General features: G+C 41.0%; 1 protein-coding gene across 1 annotated transcript; it reads left to right on the top strand.

Moving 5' to 3' along the window:
- The first annotated feature begins 1,060 nt into the window (after nucleotides 1–1,060).
- Nucleotides 1,061–7,295, top strand: LOC117807500. The gene is made up of 5 exons (XM_034676819.1): nucleotides 1,061–1,118; nucleotides 1,263–1,946; nucleotides 6,547–6,669; nucleotides 6,753–6,778; nucleotides 6,872–7,295. Exons 1-5 carry the CDS (start codon nucleotides 1,064–1,066, stop codon nucleotides 6,989–6,991), a joined length of 1,008 nt encoding a protein of 335 aa, XP_034532710.1. The 5' UTR covers nucleotides 1,061–1,063; the 3' UTR covers nucleotides 6,992–7,295.
- Nucleotides 7,296–8,629: the final 1,334 nt, after the last annotated feature.

Genomic DNA, 8,629 nt, shown 5'->3' with positions numbered 1-8,629 from the left:
GGTGTCAGAAGAGCCGCTCTAAGAGAGCTGAACCCAGGGTGGTAACAGTAAAAGGGGAGTTTGATATGGCAACAGAATATAGACTTAAAGATACCCCTCAAGAGAAAACCACAGTTAAATTATTGACACTTTAATCAGTGCATTTATCTGGTGAAATATATAACCTGCATTTGTTTTATAAAGCAGTATACTGTATATCACAGTGGAGAAAAATACCACATCATCAGTTCATTGCAATACCCTGCAGCCCTGTAAATGCTCTGTAAACTAGTGGCATTCTCAGATTAAGGTTTTGATGTTCATCCAAAATCTGTACTAGCTTCTTTTGTGATTAAAGAGGTTCAACAGGTGACAGTTAAGCAGCTCTCGTATGTGTTTTTGATTTGTGATCTCCTTTAATGCAGTAAAAGTTGTGCACAGTGCAAAGAAACTAACGTTTGTAAGAGCATTGTCTGTAAAAAGGCAGGACAGGCAGCAGGAAAACAAATGTGCAAATTACAAGTACTTGCATGGCAGACCAGCTCACACTTAGTAGTGCTCACAAGATCATAACGAACGCACTGCACCCCCTTTGGTCTATATAGGTGCTTTTAACTTCAGGTTGCAGGTCCAGGATGCCCAGGATGCACACTAACATCCTTTTCACCCACTCATTTCCTTCACTGGTAACAACACCATGCTCTGCTGATATATCCTCCATTGATTCTGTTTCATGTTCATCATATGTTGTCCCGTATGGTTGTATAGTCTCTGTCTTTGTCATTACTGCTGATATGCTCTTGATGTTACACAGCTAAGTGTCATAAAACAAGTCAAAAATCAAGAATTCTTAATGATGTCAGATTTCCAATGCTTCCTTTCCACTGAGGATTCATAAACTGAAGCTCATGTTATGTTTGCTGTTGTTATAGCTGTTCTCAAAGTGCTAGCATTGCCAAGGCAGGGCTGACTGAACATGTGTTCTTTGTTCCAAAACCTGATTGGCCAATCAAACAAAGTCTTCTCTGTGAAGTGCGAAGACCGTGCAGAGAGTCAAGTCATTCATCAAAGCAATCCAAGCACGATGACACCTTCAAACTTTGCTTTGTACCTCACATTTCTTTTCATGGTGAATGTGGGTGAGTTGTTTACTTTACTTTTATATGTTATAACTGGTTTGTTAGTGTAAGCCTCATTTACTCACACTGTGTGTTTCAGGCATCATTTAAAACAAAGATACAGCTCAGGTTTTAATCTCATCTTCTCTGTGTCTTCCTCCTCAGCTCGTACGATGACTTCAGAACCTTCATCTACAAACTTTACATCAGTTCATGTTGGGGACAATGTCACTCTGCCATGCGTCTGCAGAGATGATGCAGTGGTGATGTTTTACTGGTACAAGCAAACCGTGGGACAGACTCCAAAGCTGATGTCTAAGTTCTACCAGCATGACGACAAGGTCACGTTTTATGATGAATTTAAGGAAACGCGTTTCTCCATGGATACTAAAAACCGGAATTATCACCTGAAGATTTTAAACTTTCAAATTTCAGATGCAGCAACTTACGTCTGCGTAGGGAACACGTTATATGTCTTTGAATTTTGTGAGAGCATTACTGTCAGCGTGAAGGAGTCAGAATCAAATATCCAAACCACGATCCACGAGTCAGCGTCTGAGACCATCCAGCCTGAAGACCACTGGACTCTGAACTGTACAGTCACCACGGGGAGCTGTGACGGAGAACACAGTGTTTACTGGTTCAGAAGCTCTGAAGAGTCTCACCCAGCTCTCATTTACACCCAGGGAGGGAAGAAGAATCAGTGTGTGAGGGAAGCAAACTCACAAACAAATACCTGTGTCTACAACTTGCCCATGAAGAGCGGGAATCTTTCTCATGCTGGGATCTACTACTGTGCTGTAGCTTCATGTGGACACATACTGTTTGGAAACAGGACGGAGGTTGGAGGTATGTCACTATTTATTAAGGGTTGTGTTCTCTAAACCAGGGGTTCCAAAGTGTGGGTCGGGACCCCCGGTGGGGTCGCGAGACACAAATTGGGGGTCGTGAGATGTCTTCCAGAATGTTTCTTTTTTAATTGATCTAAAAATAGTACATTTTACATGTTATAGTAAAAAATATAGACAAAAATAGTAGCTAAACTTGAAATAAAACCTTGAAAATAGAAAATGTAATGAGTTTTCTTCCTTTCTTTTCTCCAGATGACTCCTAAGTTTAGGGTTAGTGATCAGTTAATTATCAAAAGCATCAGTAGCAGCAGGTTAATTCATAACAGCACAGGAAACACAAACACATGCTCATATAGGTAGGGTCATTTTCTATAGACCAGCTAAATGAAGACATATTAAATCACTTTGAGGGACAGTGGGGGTCGCAAGTCTTTGGCATCTATATTTTGGGGGTCACGGGCTGAAAAGTTTGAGAACCCTGCTCTAAACAAAGAATGATAACTAATTATGATTAAGAAAATCTTTCTTATTGAAGGAAGAGTTCCTAAACAACGTCATTGTCACCATTGATTCCTTGAATGCATGATTCCTTTCTTGTCCCACTCCACTGTGGGTTTAGGATCAGTTCTGTCCCTGTTTTCTTGCAAATGCATAACACCAGTTTTTGCCTAAGCTTACAGGAGGCGTAGCCCTCAAAGACCTAGACAGCCAGCTACTTGTTCTTAAATTTTTGATAACTTTTGAAGCACTAACAAACTTCAAAAACTCAGTTACAGCAGACATTCTCAGCTTTCCCATGACACATAATTCTCATTCAGCATATTCAGAATGAATTCAGGAGAGTCTGGTGCCTCCAAAGATGGTCTAGGTCAGGGGCGTCAAACTCATTTCAGTTCAGGGGCCACATACAGCCCAAGTTGATCTCAAGCGGGCCAGACCAGTAAAATCACAACATAATAACCTACAAATATAGCCAACTCTACAATTTTCTATTTGTTTTAGTACAAAAAAAGTACAAGTACATTCTGAAAATGTTCACATTTAATGAACCATCTCTCTACAAAAACAGCTGTTGTATTTTTTGCCATGATGAGTCTCATAGTGGGGCCGAATATTTTACTCTTTAAGTCCTGAAACCTGCTGCGAACACACCCAACACACAGGTTACCCATTCACCTGACACAGAGTGTAATGTTTACTGTAAAAGAACAGAGATTATGATAATGAACAAGGTAGAGTTGACTATTCTGGACCCCTCAGCTCCAGCAGGAACAGTTTGCTTGCTGGACAGTGTTCTATGCAGGGGTGTAGTGCTAGTGTTAGTAGTTAGTGGATCATCTTATAGTGCAAACAGCCAGTAATCTATTTTCTCAATTTGAGAAAAAAAGTCCCGGAGAACTGTCCAGGGCGCTCCGTCAGCAATATGTTTTTATGGGACCCTAGAGGACAAATTTGAAATAGTAGTTACCTTTATTGAAAAGTTACAGTTAATGTCTTCTCTGTAATTTTTGCACTTTGCAAAGTCGGTTCGCGGGCCGGATTGGAACCTCTGGTGGGCCAGTTTTGGCCCACGGGCCGCACGTTTGACACCCCTGGTCTAGGTCTTTAAGGGTTAAAGGAAGATATCTTTGAAAACAACACACTGTGTGTTTCGGCCTCACGTTCAGGCGCAGACAGAGTTTTAGGACACTGAAAACAGAGGTTTCAGGAAACTCTCGGTTTTGTCTTTATCGTATGATCAGCAAAAACTTAAGTTTTGGGAAATGGGCAACTGACTGCAGGTCGACACTGTGAAAGACTTGGGTTGAAGGGATGCCCTCAGGTCTGCATATTACTTATCGTCACAGGGAACAATAGTTTATATGAGACATGTATGAAAGAGAGGAAACAACCAAAGTTGTTCAATCAAAATGATCTTGGAATAACTGCACACCTAACTGACACTGATTGGGCTTTTTTTAAATGCACTACTTCATAATTCTTCTTCTTAATGTGTCGTAGAATAAATCAGTCTTAATATGTGAAATAATTTAACTTTAACGTGCAATTAAAATGCAGTTATTTGGGATTACCACTGAAATTCTGCCATTAATCACTGTTTAAAAAATGTACTTTAGTCTAAAATAGTTTTACAGACCTCGTTATAATAGATTATACAAGACTGGAACCTCTGATCAGCTCTGAGTAATAATGATAATAATAATAATTAATAATAATAATAATAATAATAATAATAATGCATTTTATTTATAGGTGCCTTTCACTCAAGGTCACCGTACAGGGCAGAGTTTAAAAAAGAACAATATAAAAATTAGACTGATAAAATCAACAAGGCATGATCCAGTGTAAATAATAAATAAAATGAACAGGATCAGATACACTGCAGTGAAGAGGTGTAATCAGAGTGTATATGACAGTTTCAAAATATGTGTTTTGCGACTTGATTTGAAAATGGAAAGAGAGTCGATGTTATACGGATGTCTGGTGGGAGGGAGTTCCAGAGGCTGGGGGCAGACCAGCTGAGGGCTCTGGACCCCATGGTGGTTAAAGGGGCAGGTGGTGTAGTGAAGTGAATGGAAGAAGAAGACCTGAGAGTGCGGCTGGGTATGTTGATGGGGACAAGTTCAGAGAGGTATAGAGGAGCGAGGTTATGGAGGGCCTTAAAGGCGAGGAGCTGAATCTTGAAATTGATGCAAGTTTTTAGAGGTAAACAGTGAAGCTGCTGAAGGACAGGAGAGATGTGATTAATGGACGGGGTTCTGGTGATGATATGAGCAGCAGAGCAGCATAATGTTAAGGTTGTACTTGTGCAGGTTTGACTCTGACTTTGCTCACAATACCTGTTCTCATCAGGGGTGAAACAACGCCTCCACATTTAATCAAATGTGTTTGTTTAAAAAGCTTCATCTTTAAAATGTGGGAGAATCAGGCGACGGTTGGCCCATTGTCATTGGGGCGCACCCAAGCTACAACCTCCGGTCTGAAAATATGAAGCCCATGCTGAAGTGTTATAAACTGCGGTTCATTGAGCATCCACTAGATGCATGTTTACAGCCTGGTTCAAAAAACAGTTTAGGTCTACATCGCTAATTTCTCTATCAGCAGACACTGTACGGCAGGGGTGTCAAACTCATTTCAGTTCAGGGGCCACATACAGCCCAAGTTGATCTAAAGTGGGCCGGACCAGTAAAATCACAACATAATAACCTATAAATAATGACAACTCTAAATTTTCCCTTTGTTTCACTACAAAAAAGTACAAGCACATTCTGAAAATGTTCACATTTAATGAACTATCTTTCTACAAAAACTCTTGTATTTTCTGCCATGATGAGTCTCTCAGTGGGCCGAATATTTTACTCTTTAAGTCCTGAAACCTGCTGCGAACAAACCAAACACACAGGTTACCCATTCACCTGACACAGAGTGTGATGTTTACTGCAAAAGAAAAGATAGATTATAATAATGAACAAGGTAAAGTTGACTATTTAGTGGATCATCTTATAGTGCTCTATCTTTATGAATCTCAACTGGATTATGCAAACAGCAAGTAGCCTAATCTATTTCCTCACTTTAAGAAAAAAGTCCCAGGAAAAAAAGCGCCTTTGAGGTGCGCTCCGTCAACAATATAATTTAATGCGACCCTTAGAGGACAAATCTGAAATCGCAGTTACTTTTATTGAAAAATTGCAGTCTTAATGTCTTCTATGTAACCCTTTCATTTTGCAAATTATTCCGCGGGCCGGATTGGAACCTCTGGCAGGCTGGTTTTGGCCCGCGGGCCGCATGTTTGACACCACTGCTGTACGGGGTGTGAATTTCTTTCTAACGCGACGGTTCAGAAGATATTAAGATTATGAGTTTTGCCCAAATAAGGACATGACTGACTTGACTCACAGGCAGGAACACATAGCTGTTGGCGAGGAGGCTCAAACTAGTGATGGGGAAATGAGGCTTCGCAAACCACTTGTTGTATTTTTTGACTCCTCTAGATGGCGCTCTTGGTTTAAAAATGAAGGCTTAATGAACGGCAATTCAGCGCGCTTTCAACCCCATGTTGAACAGAGGGCGCCATCTAGAGGAGTCAAAAAATACAACTAGTGCTTCACGAAGCTTCATTTGCCCATCACTAACTCAAGCCCCGCCTCTTTACCTCACAAAAAGTTTGGTGGAGTTCAACATTTCCAATATGGCTACCGCCGACGACTGGCTTCAAAACAGCGCTAAGGAACAGATGGGTGACGTCGCTGATACTACGTCCATTATTTATACAGTCTATGGGCGCACCCCATGAGGCTGTACATGGCGGTCACTGGTTTGACACCCCAACCACAACCCTTTGTCATCTTCTCCCAGCGTATTATATCTCTCCTCACCTGTCCAATCTCATGAAGACAAAGACGCCCCAAAAGATGCTCTCAAAAAAAGTGGGCGAATGGAAGGGAAAGTTATAAGCAACACTGCGTTTGCAGATGGCACCGTTCTTTAACCATCTAAAACCTTCACCAAGCTGCATGTATTATTTAACACATATTAAAATAAGACTAGCAAACACATGAACCCGCTCTCTGTTGTCTCCTTGTGTCTGTCACTTCCAGGTGACAGTCCTGCTGACGTAGCTGTGTACATCTTGGGCACAGCTTTGGCATTCACCACCATCCTGGTCATTATTTTGGCTTTTCTGGTGTACAGACTGAAAAACAGACACTCCCAATGTGCAGGTAAGCATTACTCTTTGACACTCACATTGTATGAAGATCAAATAACGAGTAAACAAAAGGACTTTTCTGTTTGTTTGTTACAGCTTCAGAATCCAGTCCTAGCACGACAGTAAGTATCCTATTCTGATAATACTAAAACATGTCTCTCCGGCGTTGGACATTTCATTGGACATTTGGACTGACTCATCTTTTTTTTTACCAGCTATGTCAAGATGCAGACAACCTGCATTATGCTGGTTTAAGTGTTCACCGGGCCAACACATCAAGAAGGCAAAATGAAGACACCATGCAAGGATGTGTGTACTCCAGTTTAAGGCAGTGAAGCTGGACTGCTGTCTTTCTGTGTAATAAGACTTTTTTTATTGCAGTTATATGGCGATTTAATTAAATTTGAACTTGAACAATGTCTCAACTAAATATTCTGTGCAGTTTCAGTCTTATCAGCATGTAAAACATTTAATCCTTTGTTTAGCAACACCTCTGCAAGTATATACATATAACCTTAATCAGGTCAGTCATCAACGAACATCCTCTGTGGGCTTCTTGTTGTTCACACTCCACAAACAACATGTAGGAGGCTTCTGTTAACCTCATTGCATCTGACAGTAAAAAGATACCAGACCCCACCGTGTCTTTGTCTCTGTGGTTTCAGACAGGATGTTTTATGTTCTTCTCTGGAAGAGCTGTAGAACAAAGCAGCACACTTCTTTGGTGCAAAGTTACACAAGTATTTGCATCTTTTGAGAGAGGTGTTACATCACGACTTGTTTTTTCAAGAAGCTAGATAACATCTTTTGATTCTCTGAAGTAGTGAAGAGTGTGATGATGTAATCTAGCGTTTCTTGACTTAGGTCTGCTGTTTCTTTTGTTTTACACATAGCTGTCTGAGAGCAAGACCCTGTGTCTCAATGAGAGCCTGTCTGAATGAATGAATGAATGAATGAATGACGTGGTGGAAAATGTCAACTTGCAATGGAGGGTTTGGAAAGTGTACTCAGCAACATTTTTTCTAGAAGCAACTAGGGATGGGCCATAATTTTCATTGTTTTTACCGGTGCCTGGTTGTAATACGTAACCCCGCCAGACGGTGACTATAGAGCATGGGGTGGGCAATTCATTTCCCCAAGGGGCCACATGAGAGACTGGGACTGTTTAGGAGGGCTGGACATAAAAACTGAACTCAACTCTGCTCAACATAAATTACAGCTGTTTATTGAAAGCAGCACATTTTTGGGTTTTGACAAAACATTTGAGGTATCATGAAAACAGGCATTATGTAAATACCAATATTTTAACACTCTTCCATAAATATTTACAGATTTGAAAATGTGAGCATCTTTGCAATATTTCAATCGTAACCAAGCGGCAACCTCCGGTCTCAAACGATGAAGCCCACGCTATAGTGTTATAAACTGCAATACATGGAGAATCCGCTTGAGGCTGGCTGCAGAAACACAGGAAACCACATAGACATGAATAGGAAAAAGACGATCTTTGCAGCATTAATAAACATGTTTACAGCCTGGTTCAAAAAACGGCTTGGCCCTACGAAGCTCATCTCTCTGTCGGCACACACTGTACAGGGGTGAATTTTTTTCTAACATGACGGTTCAGAAGATATTAAGATTACGAGTTTTTGCCCAAATAAGGACATGACTGACGTGACTCCCAGACAGGAACACATAGCTGTTGGCTAGGAGGCTAACACTACGTCACACTTTGACTGGTTGAGTTCTGCATTTCCAATACGGCTGCCACCGTCGATTGGCTTCCAAACAGCTCTCAGGAACAGATGGGTGACGTCACGGATACAATGTCCATATTTTATACTGTCTATGATCGTAACATCAACTTAACTAAGTACAAAAAGGACAGCTGACAGGTGAAAGGTGGTAAAAAGTCCTTGCTGCTTTTGCATCTTAGCCAGCAAGGCTTCAGATGTCTGAGCGCGCTCAGCATC

Source organism: Notolabrus celidotus, chromosome 23 (assembly GCF_009762535.1).
Source record: "Notolabrus celidotus isolate fNotCel1 chromosome 23, fNotCel1.pri, whole genome shotgun sequence".
NCBI classification, from domain to species: domain Eukaryota; kingdom Metazoa; phylum Chordata; class Actinopteri; order Labriformes; family Labridae; genus Notolabrus; species Notolabrus celidotus.
The sequence above is the reverse complement of the archived record's forward strand: the minus strand, read 5'-3'. Positions and strand labels throughout refer to the sequence as shown.